At 46.0% G+C, this 18,452-nt stretch overlaps 1 protein-coding gene across 38 annotated transcripts in view; it reads right to left on the bottom strand.

Annotated features, from left to right (window-relative positions):
• LOC126984800 (mastermind-like domain-containing protein 1) overlaps nt 1–18,452 on the bottom strand; it is a 128,101-nt gene that overhangs the window by 15,121 nt on the left and 94,528 nt on the right. For 3 of the 38 annotated variants that reach the window (XM_050838912.1, XM_050838913.1, XM_050838911.1), the window contains exon 4: nt 8,430–8,683. The exons of 30 other annotated variants lie outside the window; for them this stretch is intronic. In XM_050838912.1, the coding sequence (XP_050694869.1) occupies nt 8,430–8,683 (254 nt within the window). Of the gene's footprint in view, nt 1–8,425; nt 10,663–18,452 lie in introns of those variants that run through there. 5 more of the 38 variants (XM_050838916.1, XM_050838914.1, XM_050838915.1 and 2 more) reach the window with 3 other exon arrangements.

The raw sequence follows: 18,452 nt of genomic DNA, 5'->3' as shown, positions 1-18,452 counted from the left end.
ACACCTGGGTCAGTGTTTGAAGAGCGATCTTCACTTCCTTGACGTCACACGCCTTCGTCAGTACAAGATTCTGTCGGTGGCTAAAGCAGTGGATTGGCTTGGCCAGGGTGTACTTCTTCATGAGTACTGCGGCACACCCTTTGAATGTTCCCACCATGGCACTTGCTCCATCGAAACCAAGTCCCCTGCACTTGGCCATGTTCAATCCGAGGTCTTCAACGGTGCGCAAAAGGAGCCAGGCTAAACCTTTACCGGTGAGGTCATGAGCACGCACAAAGGCAAGGAAGTCTTCCCTTATTTCCTCTTCCAAGTGCCGAATGATGATAGTGGCCTGCACTAAAATTCACTTTCTGCTTGCATGTGAGGAATGAGGTCACAAAGATTTTTTCCTAGGCCTTTAAATCTTACTCTATAATATTCAATATATGATTCCGGAACTTAAATACTGAAAATAAATAAAGAAAATCCTGAGTTCTCCAGAAATGCAACAGAAAGGTACCAGTTTTCGTTTTGACTCTCTCAGAAAGTGGACATTTTAGCAGATATGGGGGGGGGGGGGGTCGTCAAACACCCCCAGCCCCTCCCCCCCCTAGGAACGGCGTACTACGGCCCTGTACGAGTATATAGATTGTTAGATGAGTGCGGGGCCATAAAAGCGCGGTGCCCATTGTGCCCAGGCCCTGCAGGAGTGAAAAATTACATCAGACACCGAAAAAATTTAAATCTTGCCTGAGCATCCCGTCCACCTCCGCATAGTAAAGCCCAAGGAACCATAGAGGAGGAATTTTTTAAAGTTTGGAGGACAGCGTCCAGAGCTATCTAGCGGCGGCCGGCTTCGCTCCCCAGCTCTCTAGCTTCTTAGGGGTATCCTAAATATATTTTATGTTTTCTCAATTCATGGGTATTTCAAATATTTTAGTTATCCTAATATTTTTTGGGGGGGCCCGGGTCATCTGGCTCCCCACCCCCATATCCGTGCCTGCATATGCCTACAGCCGACGACACATTCTGTATTATACAGTAGAGCCCCATTTAGCACGAGAATTAGGTGGATGAACGCGGTCGCGCTAACTGAATTCGCGCTAATTGAATAAAGTAACCAATATGAAAAAAGTTATTTGGTGCAGACGTGGGTCTGACTTTTGGGTTTGATAATTACTCAAAATACGCAGTCATCAGTTATCGAGACAAACTGGTAAGAGAGAGGACTGTGTTAGACTGCAGGAAGATCTCTACAGGATGCAACATTGGTCGGGGAAGTGGTTGTTGGAGTTCCACCCTGAAAAGTGCAGTGCTATGAGGCTAGGAACATCAAATGAAGAAAAGGTCACATGCAACATGAGGGAGGAGCTAAGGGACATCACAGTGGAAGAGGACCTGGGAGTTTGGACTGATTGCGAGCTGAAGTTTAAAGAACACCATGCAAGGAAAATCAATAAGGCTAACGGATTGGTCGGACTGATCCGACGTACATTTGTGACACTGGATGAGTCAGAACTCAAGTTATTGTTTATTGCCTTAGTTTGACCACACCTAGAGTATGCAAACCAAGCCTGGTCCCCGAGCAAGAAGATGGACATTGAGGCAGTGGAGGCAGTTCAAAGAAGAGCCACCAAATTGGTACCAACCTTGAAGAACTTGTCATATCCAGAACCACTACAGAAATTAGGCCTCCCAACCCTGTCATACAGACGATCAAGAGGTGATATGATAGAATTGTTCAAGATCATGAATGGAGTGTACGACAATGACATATGCAGCGGCCTCTTCATGGATCAAAATTATCAAGCTACACGGGGACATAGTAAGAAAATATATAAACAACGTGCCAGGTTAGATATAAGAAAATATTCATTCTGTAATAGAGTGGTGGATATCTGGAACGGCCTCCCTGAAGCAGTAGTGAGTGCACCATCAGTTAAAACCTTTGAAAATAGGTTGGATAAGGCATGGAGATCACAGAGACAAAAACTTGAGCACATGGTAGCCATTGATATTGGGCACGGGTCCAGACAACTCGACCACGGAGACCACCCGAACGGAGACACAGAGACCGGAGACACAGGCTTTGTTAGCCTCTTCTGGAATTCTTCTGTGAGTTTCTGTGACCGTCGGGTTCTTATTGTTGGTGAAAGTCAGGTTTGTTATGTTGACAGGTATTTTTGCTCCAAGGATAAGAACAGGACGAGGGTGTGTTTCCCAGGGGCAGGGGTGGGCCATATATCAGACAGGATTGAGGCGTGTATGGCAAGCGAGGGATCGAACCCCATTGTCTTTCTCAGCTGTGGCGGAAACGGTTTCTCGTGTGCCAAGTGAGGACCTTCTCAGGCATTTTAGAGAATTGTTAGGCAGGATACGTGACGCTGGTGGGTCGCCAGTAGTGTGTGGCATCCTGCCAAGGAGGGGCGTTGGCGATGGATGGCTGTCCAGGGCGATAGCAGTGAACAGCAGACTTGCTGAGCACTGCGAGCACAATGGGTGGCTGTTCGTCGACAATTGGGACCTCTTTTTTGGCAACGACGCCCTCTACGCCCGTGACAGGATACACTTGACGTTCAAGGGTGTTGAGGCTCTCTCAGACTCCCTTGAGCGAGCACATGGTACCCTGAGGGATTTTTTAGTATAGGCGAGGGGGGAAGGAGTAATGGGAGCAATGGGCGGAGTAATGGAAGAGGACATCTAGCTCATAATATAACCAGGCAGCTTAGAAGTAATTATAGGGGAGTAACAGAGGGCGGGCTAAGAATCTTCTATACTAACAGCAGGAGCCTCAGAAACAAGATAGACTTACTAAGGGGTGAAGCTTGTTCAGAAAATTTTGACATAATAGCGATCACTGAGACATGGATAGACACTGCCAATAGAAATTTAACATCAGAATTTGAAATAACGGGTTATCAGATGTTTCACAAAGACAGAAGGGGCAGAAAGGGAGGCGGAGTTGCGCTATATGTTAAAGACTCACTTAAATGTTTAGTTGACAATTCAGTCAAAACTAACATGGATTCAGAATCAGTTTGGGTGGACGTTTACAAAGGGAAAGAAAAACTAACTCTAGGAGTTATGTACAGGCCACCCAGCCTTAACAGGCAGGACACGAGTATATTACTACAGGAGATTGGCAGGGCGAGTAGGAGTAGAAATGTCTGCGTAATGGGGGACTTTATTTATAGGAATATAGACTGGGAAGACCTAGTGGGTGACCTGGAAGCCGAGGACTTTCTTGAAGTTATACAAGATAATTTCCTTAATCAGGTAGTTACTGAGCCTACCAGAGGAGATAACATATTAGACTTAGTCCTAACCAATAATGGGAACTTGCTACGTGAGTTGGAGGTGGGCGGAGAGTTAGGAAATAGTGACCACAGAACGGTTTGTTTTAGCTTAGACTGGGCGGTAACCATAGCTGGGCGTTATCGCGATACTTTATCGCAGATAACAAAATCGGATTATCGACCATCCGCTACTTATTTAAATATATATCGGTATCTTCGTTACTTTTGTAACCAAACTAGCTATAATCGCTACTTTTTTTCCGCCTCTCAGAAAAAAACGTTGTCTCCTCCCTACTGCGCATGCGTGGCCCGGTGTTGTATGAAAAAACTTCGGGGTATGAAATATCTTCGGTGATGAGAGTTCATACTTAGATCATGAAAATTAAAACACTAGGTTATTTTTTTATGCTACTCAAAAATCAATATATCATAGAGAAAAATCATTTAACTTTGCCCCAAAAATGATTATTCACTCCCTCAAATTTGATATTCCATATTCGTTTGTGACCATGCCATGGTATTGAAGGCACCCGGTGTTGTGTTATTTGGTGTCCCATCGTCAAAAGCTGGCGCTCTTGTTTACAAACACTGGTCGAGATCTCGTGAACTGCGCATGCTCAGACCATTAAGTTTAGACCTGTACAGTCTCACAATGTTTTTTTAACCCATTAAGAGTTGTTGGAAAGCTGAATCAAACATACAGTACCACCATCCTCGCTGTTTCTAGAACGACGTACACTCTGTACATATAAATACAACTCGTACAGAGTGCCGTTCTAGTAACAGCGAGGACGGTGGTAGTGGTACTATATGTCTGATTCAGCCTTCCAGCAACTCTTTATTATGGTTTAAAAGCTTTGTGAGACTGTACAGGTCTACGCTTGCTGGTCTGAGCATGCACCGTTCATGAGAGACCAGTGTTTGTAAACAATTTTTGACGGTGGGGACGCCAAATAACACAACACCGGTTCAGGCATTTCTAGTATTACCGTCCATATGTACGTGTCAACGTGTGGTTTTAAGGTTCTGTAAGTTTCCTAAAATACAGATAACGAAAATTTGAATTCATCAATGTTCTATCTGAAATATCAATATAGTATCGTTTTTGCCTATCGGACTTATCGCTAGCTAGTATCAGAATTGTGGATTTATATCGGGTATCGGTTATCGGTTATCGTCTATATTTGTGTCTCTAGTTAACGAATATCGGTTATCGCCATTAAGGTTTTTCATTATCAGTTATCGGGAATAAGGTTTTCTGTTATCGTGCCCAGCTATGGCGGTAACCAGCGAACCAAACCCAGTGTTAGTGCCAGATTTCAGAAGAGCAAATTACAAGGGGCTTCGAAGACATCTTGAAAGGGTAAACTGGGATAATTTAGGAATTCATGAGGGCCAGAACTGCAGATTGGAGAGCAAGGAGAACCAGGTAGAAATGTCTTACAATAATTTAGTTAGAGTTATAGTAGAGGGGCAAGGACAGCATATACCACAGTGAACACTTAGAAAAGAAAACAATGATCCTAAGTGGATGACTCGTGGACTAAAACACGAGATTGGGTTAAAGAAGGGAATTTATCAGAAAATAAAGAATGGTGAAACACATCTCAGGGGCCGGTACGTCGAACTATCTAGATTAGTTAAGAAAAACACCAGGATAGCAAAAAGGAACTATGAGATCAAAGTACCAAATGAGGCGGAAAGTAATCCTAAGGGCTTCTTTCAGATGTATAGAACAAAAAAACGGGAGAAAATTGGACCGCTGAAAACAAACACAGGGGAGCTAGTAGAAAATTACGAAAATATGAGCACATTGTTGAACGACTACTTCCTTTCAGTATTCACACAGGAGGATCAAACGACTATACCGGAAAGGGTTCAGGTGTACGAGGGCGGGGATGGCGATAAGTTGAGGGATATAATCATTACCAGGCAAGTAATAAAGTCGGGTTATCGGCCATCCGCTACTTATTTAAATATATATCGGTATCTTCGTTACTTTTGTAAGCAAACTAGCAATAATCGCTACTTTTTCCCGCCTCAGAAAAAAAAAAAAAAACGTTGTCTCCCTACTGTGCATGCGTGGCCCGGTGTTGTATGAAAAAACTTCGGAACATGAAATATCTTCGGTGAAGAGATTTCATACTTAGATCATCAAAATTAAAACACTAGGTTATTTTTTATGTTACTCAAAAAAGGAATATATTAAAGAGCAAAATCATTTAAATTTGCCCCCAGAATGATTATTCACTGCCTCAAATTTGATATTCCATATTCGTTTGTGAGCATGCCATGGTATTGAAGGCACCCTGTGTTGTGTTATTTGGTGTCCCATCGTCAAAATCTGGCGCTTTTGTTTACAAACACTGGTCTCTCGTGAACTGCGCATGCTCCGACCAGTAAGTGTAGACCTGTACAGTCTCACAAAGCTTTTTAACACATTAAGAGTTGCTGGAAAGCTGAATTAAACATAGATCACCACCATCCTCGCTGTTTCTAAAACGACACTCTGTACATATAAATACAACTCGTACAGATCGAGTGTCGTTCTAGAAACAGCGAGGATGGTGGTAGTGGTACTGTATGTCTGATTCAGCCTTCCAGCAACTCTTAATTATGGTTTAAAGTTTTGTGAGACTGTACAGGTCTACGCTTGCTGGTCTGAGCATGCGCAGTTCACGAGCGACCAGTGTTTGTAAACAAAAGTGCCAGCTTTTGACGGTGGGGACGCCAAATAACACAACACCGGTTCAAGCGTTTCTAGTATTACCGTCCATATGCACGTGTCAACGTGTGGTTTTCAGGTTTTGTAAGTTTTCTAAAATACGGATAATGAAAATTTGATTTCATCTATGTTTTTTATTTGAAATATCAATATACTATCGTTTTCGCCTATCGGACTTATCACAAGCTAGTATCGGAATTGTGGATTTATATCGGGTATCGGTTATCGCCTATATTTGTGTCTCCATTTATCGAATATCGGTTATCACCGTTAAGGTTTTTCATTATGAGTTATCGGTTATCGGGAATAAGGTTTTCTGTTATCGTGCCCAGCTATGGTAGTGATGTTAGTAAATTTGCAGATGATACCAAGATTGGTAGAGTAATTGAGTCGGATCAGGACGCTAGTATTCTCCAGGGTGAACTCAACAGATTGTATGACTGGGTGGATAAATGGCATATGGAGTTCAATGTAGGGAAGTGCAGTATTCTGAGTGTAGGTAGGAACAACCCCTCACATAACTATTGCTTAAATGACACTCTCAAAAGCAGGTTTGGGTGCGAGAGGGATTTAGGGGTCTTAGTGAGCTCTGATCTCCGTCCAAGGGCACAATGCATTCAAGCTAGAAATCGAGCAAATAGGGTACTGGGATTTATTTCAAGGAGCGTAAGCAACAAAAGCCCCGAAGTCTTCCTCAAACTATATTTAGCATTAGTTAGACCTCATCTTGACTATGCGGTTCAGTTCTGGTCACCTTACTATAGAATGGATATCAAAATGTTAGAATCGGTGCAGAGGAGGATGACTAAGATGATTCAGGGGTTGAGAAACTTGCCATACGAGGAAAGACTCAAACAGTTAAACTTGCATTCTCTAGAAAGGCGAAGGGTGCATGGAGACATGATCGAGGTTTATAAATGGATGAAGGGCTTTAATAAAGGAGACATTCATAAGGTTTTGTTGGTAAGAGAACCGGGTAGGACACGAAGTAATGGGTTTAAACTGGATAAATTCAGATTCAACAGGGACACAGGCAAAAATTGGTTTACAAACAGGGTGCTGGATGAGTGGAATAGGCTTAGCAGTCACGTGGTGAGTGCCAATACAATTGTCACATTCAAAAATAGACTAGATAAATTCATGGACAGCGATATTAGGTGGGGTTAGATACACGGGACCTTAGGGTCAAAGGAACTGCCTCTACAGAATGGACATCAACTTGCTAGAATCAGTTCAGAGGAGGATGACCAAGATGATTCAGGGGCTGAGAAACCTCCCATATCAAAATAGGCTGAAACATCTAAACTTACATTCACTAGGGGGCCGAAGAGTGCGGGGAGATCTGATAGAAGTATTCAAATGGGTCAAGGGTTACAACAAAGGCGATATAAGTAAAGTACTGAGAATTAGCCAGCAGGATAGAACTCGCAGTAATGGATTTAAATTAGAAAAGTATAGATTTAGGAGATATAGGCAAGCATTGGTTTAGTAATAGGGTGGTGGGGGAATGGAATAGACTCAGCAATCACATAGTCATAGTTAGTGCAGGAACGATAGCTTGTTTTAAGAGTAGACTGGATAGGGTAAAGATTTGTATTAGGTCCGTGCCAGTATCTCATAATCTACTTTAAGAAACCTCAGTATCTCTTCATATATCTTTTCTACAAACCTTCAACAGTCATGGAAACGCTTTGAAAATCCAATTCAAGGACTTTTTTTTTACTCTTGAAAATAGGGGATAATGTTTACGGAAGCGCGTCGCCTCCTGGTGCTGGCCGCGGCGACGCTCCAGCCGCCGCAGCCGTAAAATAGCTCGCAGAGGGTTTAGGGTCGGGGAGCATATTTAAACTACTCCAACCAAACTTTAGGACCTACTAACGGGGGGGCTGCGCCCCCCTCGACCCCCCCCCACATGTATATGTGACTTATTTCAGCGAGGAGGTATTTATCGCAACACCGGCTGCACCGTCGCCAGAGGAGGCGACGCGCTTCCGTAAACATTATCCCCTATTTTCAAGAGTAAAAAAAAAGTCCTTGAATTGGATTTTCAAAGCGTTTCCATGACTGTTGAAGGTTTGTAGAAAAGATATATGAAGAGATACTGATGTTTCATAATGTAGGTAATGAGATACTGGCACGGACCTAAAACGAATCTTAACCCTGGATAGCTACATGGACGAGGACGACAGGTGGCAGTGAGGTGTGGGTGCAGTAGGGTGACGGGGTACTGGATGCGTGCCTAGTACCGCCGGTATAACGAGGATCAAGCCTCTACCTGTAACCCCTGTAACTACACCTCACCCATCGTGAGTAGTGGGGGGGATTCTGGAGCTGCCCTGTGTAGGCCACCCGGCCTCTTGCAGTTTCCCTATGTTCTTATGTTCTTATGAGTGGAGGGCGGCCTGTCTTGTGCAGGACAGCTTACCTACTTCTGCTGCATGAGAAGGTTAAGACTTCCCGGCGGCGGTGGTGGAGGTGTTGTCCTGGCAGTGTTGGGGCTGAGGGTGTCGCTGGCCAGCAGGTCCCCAGCGCTGGCCCGTGGGTGTGGAGCCTTCGTCGTCTTCTTCTTCTGGGGTGTTTTAGGGGGCTGGTTGGGCAGGGCCAGAAGGGATGCGGCGTGTGCTCTCTTGCTCTTGCTGTACAGGTGACCCGTTGGAGAGTCAGGCCTTCGCATCGACACAACCTGTAAAAATAAAACAACACAAGCAGTATCCATTACACATCTTCCAATTCCCTATTTCTTGCACACCACATCTTTTCCAGAAAACTCTTCATGGCTTCTATAATTCTATCATTTGCTTCAGCACTCAGTCCCAGCAGCAGCAGCATCCATTCCCTCTCTGTCCTTGCAATCCTCCCATTCACATCCCAGCCCATCTCACTCAGTGCCACCCTCATCATCTCCGTCCTTTCTCTCCGGTACCTCCCACACACCAGTATCACATGCACGACAGTTTCATCCACACCCCTGTCACACATCTGACACACTTTGCTGCGGGACTCAGACCACCTGTAATTTCTTGCATTCACATTCATACACTGCGCTCGAGCTTGGAAGAGAAGATCACCACCCAGGCTTCCATCATACCAGCTGACACACTGCGGGGCTTCCTTTTCCCTGTACCACTCCAAAGTAGTCTTTCGCTCCATCACATGCTTCCACCTCCTCAGACCGTCACCTTTCACTGCACTGTCTATCTCTTTCTTCCACTTTCTCACATTCCATTCTAGACCCTCACTATTTCTGTCAGTCACCTTCCATTCAAAGAAACGCCTCCCTTCCTCTCTGCTCACCCACCTGACTCGCATACCACTGTCACCAACCATTCTCATGCAGTTTTTAATCCATTTGCTCTCATGCACACTCCACAAGTAGACCTTCCGTGCCAATCTCGCGTCATCCATTCGTTCCAGTCTGACTTTGTATATAAGGGTAGCCTTCCTAAATCTTTCCCTAAAGGTACTCCACCCCATATCACCCCTCAATGCTTCCACCGCTGCATACCTTGGTGCATTCAAAGCTAACCTACCGATCCTATTTTGCCCTACTTCCAATTTATCCATTTCCAACTCACTCCATGTAATCACCTCCATCCCATACATCACACTCGGCACTGCTACACTCTTCCACACCTCTCTCAGCACATCATACTTACATGCTCTCATCCTTGCCGCACTTCCCAGACGGCCCACCCATTGATTTACTAGGCTAATCTTCTCATTCTTTGTCCTTTCACATCCTCTCGGACTCATCCATACCACAGGTACTTGTATGCATCTGTTTGCCCTAGCTCTGTGTCTCCTAGCCTCCAGGTCCTATTTCTCTCATCTTCTGCCCCATTCACAACCATTATCTGACTTTTCTCACTACTATATTTCACTCCAAAATCTCTCCCATACTCATTTACCACATCTAATAGTTCCTGCAGTTCCTCCGTTGATTCACTCATGACTACCACATCATCTGCATATAGAAGCACACTTACCCTGTCTTCTCCCACTTTTACTCCTGCATTCTTTCTCCTCATCCTGGCTGCCAACTCCTCAGTGTACAGACTGAAGAGAGTTGGAGACAGGATGCAGCCCTGCCTAACACCTTTTTCACTCCTCACCCACTCTGTCTCTAATGCTCCTAACCTATACCTGGCTCTCGTATCCACATACATGCTCCTAATGATTCGCACTATCTTATCACTCAAACCTACTTTCTCCAGTACCTTGCACATCACCTCCCTGTTCACTCTATCATACGCTTTCTCAATATCAAGAAACCCAAGATACAACGGACTTCCATTCTTCCTTTTCCTCTCTATCATCTCATTTACCACATACATATTGTCCTCTGCCCTCCTGTCTGTGCGAAAACCATTCTGCTCCTCACCCAGCACTCTCTTTCAATCCACTTACACAGCCTTTCATTCAACACAGCACAGAAAATCTTTCCCACCGTATTCGCCAGGGCTATCGGCCTATAATTCTTCAGCTCTTTCTTACTCTTGTCCTCCCTTGTGTATCAGAGTCACTCTGCATTCGTTCCATTCCCGAGGCACTCTCATTCTCCCATACACAGTTGAATAGCTCAGTCATCCTGTCTATCACCACCTCACCTCCATTCTTATACAATTCATACGGGATCTCATCCAGCCCTGCTGCCTTGCAATTCTTCTGCTTCTTCAAACATACCTCGACTTCCTCTCTGCAAATTCTTTCATTCAGCTCATCCGCATCCTTCCTCTCAAGCGTTACACATCCCTCTCTCACCTCAAAAACTTCACCCACCCCTCCACCTGGCAGTGTTGCCAACTGGAACTTTCCGCTACACGCACGAGCCTCAAACACGCTACATTGGACCACAAACGATACAAATTGTAAATATATTTCCACATCAGACGAAATAATGTTATCTGCTGGTTACTGTATAGCCAGGTACCCAAGGCATCTTTTCTCGTGAATAATAACTTATTAGATTCTAATCAGTTTGGCTTCCGTACATAAGGCTCACTCAGTTGATGATCAGCTCCTTCTAACATATGATGACGCCACCTGCTGGCTTGATCAGGGGCATATGGTCGACCTTATACTATTTGACTTTAGTAAATCATAACATTATGATCAGTAAGCTCTCCCACATCGGTATAGGGGATCCCTTACTCTCTTGGATGCGCGGATTTCTGAACGGTAAAGTATTGAGGGTTGTGGTTGGGGGTTCTGAGAGTGATTCTACGCATGTAACTATAGTGCGCGCCAGCTATTTTGGCCCGTGAAGGAGGAGCTTCACGGGAAAGCCTAGGTCATTAAGCTCTTAAAGCGTTGCCACATATCTGTCGCTCCGCCTCCAACAGGGTCTAGCTCCCACCCATCTCTCTCTCTCTCTCTCTCTCTCTCTCTCTCTCTCTCTCTCTCTCTCTCTCTCTCTCTCTTCTTGGGAGACGTAAATGTCGCCCCGTCGTTTTCTTGATTTACTTTTCCTTCGCTGCATATTCTTTTTACTGTTCGTTCGCTAACTTTTGTTGCCAAAGCTGTCCTGTAATTAACTTTGGAAACGTTTTCTGTAGGTCCTCCGTAGTCCTTCTCTTCCTGGAAATACTCGTGGACGTTGAAAACAATGTCCTTTGCCTGACTACGTAAGTGAGACGAGTGATGGTTTGGATGAGCTGCCATGCTTCCTCTGTGGTGGATGGAAGTGGAATGCCGGGCTGGGCCGAGGGAACAGGGAGTGGCCAGAGGAGGAGTCAGTGAGGTCGTGACCCGACAACACTGTTGAACACTATTGTCACGTTTTCTCCACCGTTTTATAATAACCTAAATATATAAGTAACAGTACACTGTGTAGCTCATTGCAGTTTGAATTAAAATAATATTAGTGTGTGTTTATATCTTTTGAAAAAAATTTTTTTTTAAATGACGCACATTAATTAAAGCCAAATACGTTCACTTGACATACGAGCATTTTTCACGGCCCTCCCTCTCACGGGCCAAATTAGCTGGCGCGCACTTTTTTTTTTTATAGTGGAGTTCCCCAAGGGTCTGTCCTTGGACCAACCCTTTTTCTCATTTATATTAACTTTGTGGCTCACGGTCTGACCTGTAAATACAAAATTTTCGCTGATGATCTGAAAATATACCAAAAGATAAATAAGACTACGCCTTCTCTTACATTGTTGGATCTTGCTTCTGTGCAGAGAGATGTAGACCTACTGGTGTCACGTGCGGAATCGTGGGGGCTCAGGCTCAACTCGGACAAGACCGTGTTCTTAGGGTCTGCCGAGGATCTGCTCCAAATCTTGGCCCGTACTCCGGCTACTATATTAGAGGAAATCCTTTACAGTTTGTGCAGTCTGCATCAGATTTAGGGGTTCAAGTTGATACTTCATTGAAGTTTCATCTCCATATACGCTCTCTTGCAAATAAAGCTGCAGGAATTTCGTCGAATTTACTTAAGAGCACAGTTAACCGTGAGCCTGAGTTCATGAAATCTCTTCTCACCTCATATCGATCCGTCCTGTGCAGGAATTTTGTTCAGTTGTATGGCACATAGGGTATGTAGGCGATACTGACATGCTTGAGAGGGTCCAGCGACGATGGACCAAGGAGATTGTTGGACTTTCGCATCTTGACTATGCCTCCCGACTGGATGCCTTGGGTCTCTTCTCTGTGCATGGCAGAATGCTTAGAGCTGACATAGTCAAGGTCTGGAAGATTCTCAATGGCCTCTCTCTTGTGCAATCCTCTGAGTTATTTTCCCTCCAGACATCATCTAGGACCCGTGGAAATTCACACAGATTATTTCTAACCCACAGCAACACAGAAATACGTAGGCGATACTTCTCAGTCCGAGTGATTGCTTTGTGGAATAGCCTGCCAGACACAGTTATCCTGTCAACATCCTTAACTGTATTTAAGAGAAAACTAGCAGAGTACCTTGGTCAAAGGCTATACGAATTTTAACCCCTACGTACTGTTGTGCTGGAAGCTTCCCCCGGCGTCCATGGGCCTCTAGAAGGCTCCGGGAGGAGCAGGGGGGGCAGGGGAGCAGGCGAGCCGTCCGCGGGCGCGGCCAGACGCCAGGCGGAAGTGTTGCCAACTCGCATATATTTTTGCTACATGTTCTTGTATGATCTAAAATATACTGTAACATTCTAGACTTTACTGTTCTGGATATATATAGGAGAAGAGGGCGAGAGAGTCTCAGTCCGAGTCATAGTAAGCTAGTGGCCAGTGAAGAGTCAAGAGTGAAGTGTACTACTAAGGAAGAATATTAAACTACAGAAGTTGTGCAGTGTTTACATATCTCCCTCCCACGGAGTCTTGCGACGGCGACACGGAACCCAAGTAATACGTCCGGCATAACAATAGTTTCAGTGTTAAGAGTAATTACACAAATATGTATTCTGCTGGCGTGTAGGCACTTGTGGGGTTCCCTTCTCGTGGAACCCGTCTAGGTAAGATGTCTAGGTAGGTAAGGCAGCACGAATCTGGCAGTGCAGTGTATAAGGGTAAGGCTGGGGGGTTGTCATCTCCTACGTATAATACACACACTTGTTTTGGCAGCACAATGCATTACACTCTCTGGACACATGCACTCTACCATCCATATGGAAGAGGTCCTTGATTGTGCCAATCTTTAAGAAGGGGATTAGACATGATCCTTTAAATTATAGACCAGTATCGCTGTCATCAGTCTGTGTGAAATCTCATGAGCGTATATTATGTAAATTTATTTTTGATTATGCCACAAGTAATAACATTTTGTGTAATGAGCAGTTTGGTTTTCGTCCAGGCAGATCCACAGAGGACCAGCTGCTGCAGACATACAATGATGTTACTTGTGCCATGGACCAGGGTAAAAATGTTGATCTCATTCTTTTTGACTTTTCTAAGGCCTTCGACACTGTATGTCATGACATTTTGTTGGATAAGCTTAGGAAATTGGCTATTACAGGCAAGCTTTTGGGCTGGATAAGGGAGTTTTTAAAATCTCGGGTTATGAATGTTGTAGTCGATCGTCAGTTGAGTCGTCCTTACGATGTGGTCAGTGGAGTGCCCCAGGGTTCAGTTCTTGGTCCACTTCTATTTCTTCTATATATTAACTTTCTTACTCATGACATTAGTTCCCATACAAAAAATTTTGCTGATGACCTTAAATTGTATATTTCAATTGAGACTAACTGTGTGCATAATGCTCACCAAAACATGGCTTCTTGTCAAAGAGATATTGATAATCTTTACAAAGTTGCATTGTCTTGGGGTTTATCCATGAACATTAATAAATGTGTAGTTGTCAAATTCCAGAGGCGGACCGTGGACTTGTCGGGTTTACCGGCCTCTGGTATGTATTATCTAAATGGCATTCCTATTCCAGTTAAAGATTCTGCAATGGACCTTGGGGTTAATGTCGATTTTTCCTTGAAATTTCACCAGCACGTACGTCGTCCAGAAAGCAGGTGGCATGGCTCAAAATCTACTTCAATCTACAGTTAACCGCGATGCTACCTTTCTTGTCCCTGTTTATGTGACGCACATTCGGCCTTTACTTGAATATTGTTCAGCTGTGTGGAATCTGGGATATATTACTGATCTCAACTCACTTGAGTCAGTGCAGAGACGTTGGACCAGGAACATTAGAGGTATGAAGCATCTAAGTTATTCCCAGAGACTGAAGGCTTTGGACTTGTACTCTGTCCATGGTCGGCTGCTACGACATGACATGGTGAAGTATTGGCAAATATTTCACGGTTTCTGTGCTATTGCCCCCGAGGATATGTTTGTCAGTCCACCTCTAGGCACCACAAGAGTCCATCAATATAAGGTTGCACACATAAGAACTGAATTAGAGATCCGCAAGAGGTTCTTCAACGTCAGAGGTATTTCGCTGTGGAACCATGGAGGTATTATAACAGGAGGCGCCCTCCCGCGCCGTCCCCATACAGGCGAGTGAAGCCAGTGGGCGGAGCTTACAGAGTCTGTGGGCGGAGCTTACAATCGGCAGATAGACTCAAAACATTGCGATCTCTTGGGCGGAACTAAGGGAATTTACCACTTGTTTTTGCATCTAGACGAAAAATTAAAAAAAGAATTGATGGCTTGAGTTATGAAAAGTACATAAAATTTTCCTATATATTTAATGTAGATCTATTATCAACGACATTTAAGGTCAAGGCAGTCCCGTGGCTTAAAAAAAAACAATGAAAGGGCCCCGGCATTCCATGACAGTGTTGCAGTGTGTGGCCCTTCGGCCTGGCACACAGCGTGCAGCAGACACAGGGGAGTTAATAACCTCCCAGTAGTACCTATAGCCTAGCCTAAGACGCATTGCTACCACATCCTGAGGTGCACTGTGTCGCCCATAGGGGTAAACAGTGGTGGGATACACTTGCATAATGGAGGCTGCTGGTGCTACCATTGTCACAGCAGTGTCTGAGTTGGGTAGCAATGTTATTATGGAAATAATCCCTAATTATATTCTTAACATAGCTAAGCGTATAGTCAGTGTCAGGGTCCACTGTGTCATCCTGAAGGGCACGTCGAGCAAGGCAGTCTGCCTTTTCATTGTGCTGGATGGAAGGGCACCCAGGTGAAGTGGACCGTGGCACCTGCGGCCTCAAGGGCACGGAGGGCAGTCAGGCACTTAGTCACAAGATCACAGTCTGTAGGGGAGGAGGACACAGGTTCATGTAATGCAGCCTGGCTATCAACAAACAAGTATACATCTTTGCGGAAAGCTGCTACAGTGTGGCGAGCCTCAAGTATGGCATACAGCTCAGCCCGGGTCGAGGACAGGTACCCTGGCAGCCACCTGGTAATCTCAATGTCAGTGTACAACAGAACTGCAGATTTCTATCATATGTAGCCCTATCTGATTATACAGTTCTCAACTCACCTGTGAAATGATGTAGAACCACTACGTTCCCTTTTCGTGCAGCCATATGAACATATGAACATAAGAACGTAGGAGTCTGCAAGAGGTCGGTAGGCCTGTACAAGGCAGCTCCTTTGAATCTAAGCTCCCGTGTATCTAACCCCACCTAATATCGCTGTCCATGAATTTATCTAATCTATTTATTAATGTGACAATTGTATTGTCAATCAGCACGTGACTGCAAACCTGTTCCACTCATCCACCAACCACTCTGTTAGTAAACCAATTTTTGCCTATGTCCCTGTTGAATCTGAATTTATCCAGTTTAAACCAATTACTTCGTGTCCTACCCGGTTCTCTTACCAACAAAACCTTATAATTATCCCCCTTATTAAAGCCCTTCATCCATTTATAAACCTCGATCATGTCTCCACGCACCCTTCGCCTTTCTAGAGAATGCAAGTTTAACTGTTTGAGTCTTTCCTCGTATGGCAAGTTTCTCAACCCCTGAATCATCTTCGTTATCCTCCTCTGCACCGATTCTAACATTTTGATATCCAGGTGACCAGAACTAAACCACATAGTCAAGATGAGGTCTAACTAATACTAAATATAGTTTGAGGAAGACTTCGGCGCTTCTATTGCTCCTTCTATTGGCTCCTTCAAATAAATCCCAGTACCCTATTTGCTCGATTTCTAGCATGAATGCATTGTGCCCTTGGACGGAGATCAGGAGCTCACTCAGACCCCTAAATCCCTCTCGCACCCAGACCTGCTTATGAAAGTGTCATTAAGCAATAGTTATGTAAGGGGTTGTTCCTACCTACACTCAGAAAAGGCAGGGATTGTATGCACTTTCAATGCGTCTACTGGATCAGCTGATATATGTTTTGAGTCTAAGGGGGTGGGGAGACAGCGGACCAATAGCGCGTTGGCTTCGCGTTCGTGACGTCATGGCGGCTCCTCCCATAATACCTCCATGTGTGGAACTCTCTTCCCCAGCATGTTGTTGCTGTTGTTGTTGTTGTTTTTGGGCCGCGGCGATCTAGTCGCTCACATGAGCCCTGGTGTCGTCCTGTGAGGGCTTCACAGGCGCGTCAGCTGCCCCGTCTTCCTAAAGAAGGCGCAGGTGAGGCGGATGACAGCTTCCTGCCGTGATGGGTGGACGCCTGCCGCCGCCAGCAGCGTGGGCAGGTCAAAGGTGGGCACGTCCAGGGCGCGGAGTTGGTGTCGGAGCAACACTCACTGGGAGTGGTGGCGCGGGCAGTGCAGCAGGAGGTGCCCAATGGTGTCCTCGACGGTCCTGCACCAGGGGCAGTGAGGGTCGGGGACGAGGCGCAGGCGGTGGAGGTGAGCGCCGAGGCGTGTGTGGCCCAGGCGGAGGCGCGTCAAGGCCACGTCTAGAACGCGGGACGTTTTCCTCACCCACGGGCCGGCTGTGGGGAGGAGTTGGTGCGGTATTGGCCCATGGAGGTGATGCGGAGGGTGTTGGCGAGCTTGTCGTCCCAGGAGGCGCGGCAGGTGCGGGAGATAAGGCGTTTGGCCGTGGAGAGCGGGAGGGGGACCAGCATGTTGTTTCAGCTAATTCACTATCGGCATTCAAAGCATCCCTTGCTGCTCATCTCGGTGACAGACTTTTTAAATGTTAGTTTGTTCATTTACATATTATTAATTGATTATTTACTTTGCTGCACATGATGCACAATTCCTGCTCTGTCTATAGCACATGTATTTGTATGTACGGAGGTTACTGAACTAGTCGGGCTGGCGCATCAGCAGAGTGCGGCTTCCTTCTGGGCCCTGTGTCTACCGGATTCTGGGAAGCCCACCAGGTGAGAGAACCAGGTGAGAGAACACGGGTGTGTCATAGGTAAGATTGGGGTTGAATTATGGGCAAGACAGACGGCCCCTGACCACTGGAAGGCCCCCATGACGGCAACACACCTGCCCTGACGGCCCCATGCACACGACTGCCCTGGCAGCCCCACACCTGCCCTGACGGCCCCAATCCTGCCCTGATGGCCCCACACCTGCCCTGATGGTCCCACACCTGCCCTGACGATCGCACACCTCCCCTGATGGCCCCATACTTGCCCTGATGGCCCCACACCTGCCCTGACGATCACACACCTGCCCTGATGGCCCCACACTTGCTGTGATGCCCCACACCTGCCCTGACGATCACACCTGCCCTGATGGCCCCACACCTGCCCTAACGGCCCCACACCTGCCCTGACGATCGCACACCTGCCCTGACGATCGCACACCTGCCCTGACGATTGCACACCTGCCCTGACGATCGTATATTTGCCCTGATGGCCCCACACCTGCCCTGATGGCCCCACACCTGCTCTGATGGCCCCATACCTGCCCTGACGGCCCCACACCTGCCCTGACGATCGCAAACCTACCCTAACGATCGCACACTTACCCTGACGATCGTATACTTGCCCTGATGGCCCCACACCTGCCCTGACGGTCGCACACCTGCCCTAACGATCGCACACTTACCCTGACGATCGTATACTTGCCCTGACGGCCCAACACCTGCCCTGACAGTCGGCCCACACCTGCCATGACGGCCCCACACTTG

This window comes from Eriocheir sinensis, chromosome 57 (genome assembly GCF_024679095.1).
Source record: "Eriocheir sinensis breed Jianghai 21 chromosome 57, ASM2467909v1, whole genome shotgun sequence".
Classification (NCBI taxonomy): Eukaryota; Metazoa; Arthropoda; class Malacostraca; order Decapoda; family Varunidae; genus Eriocheir; species Eriocheir sinensis.
Note: the sequence above shows the minus strand (reverse complement) of the source record. Positions and strands in the feature narration are given on the sequence as shown.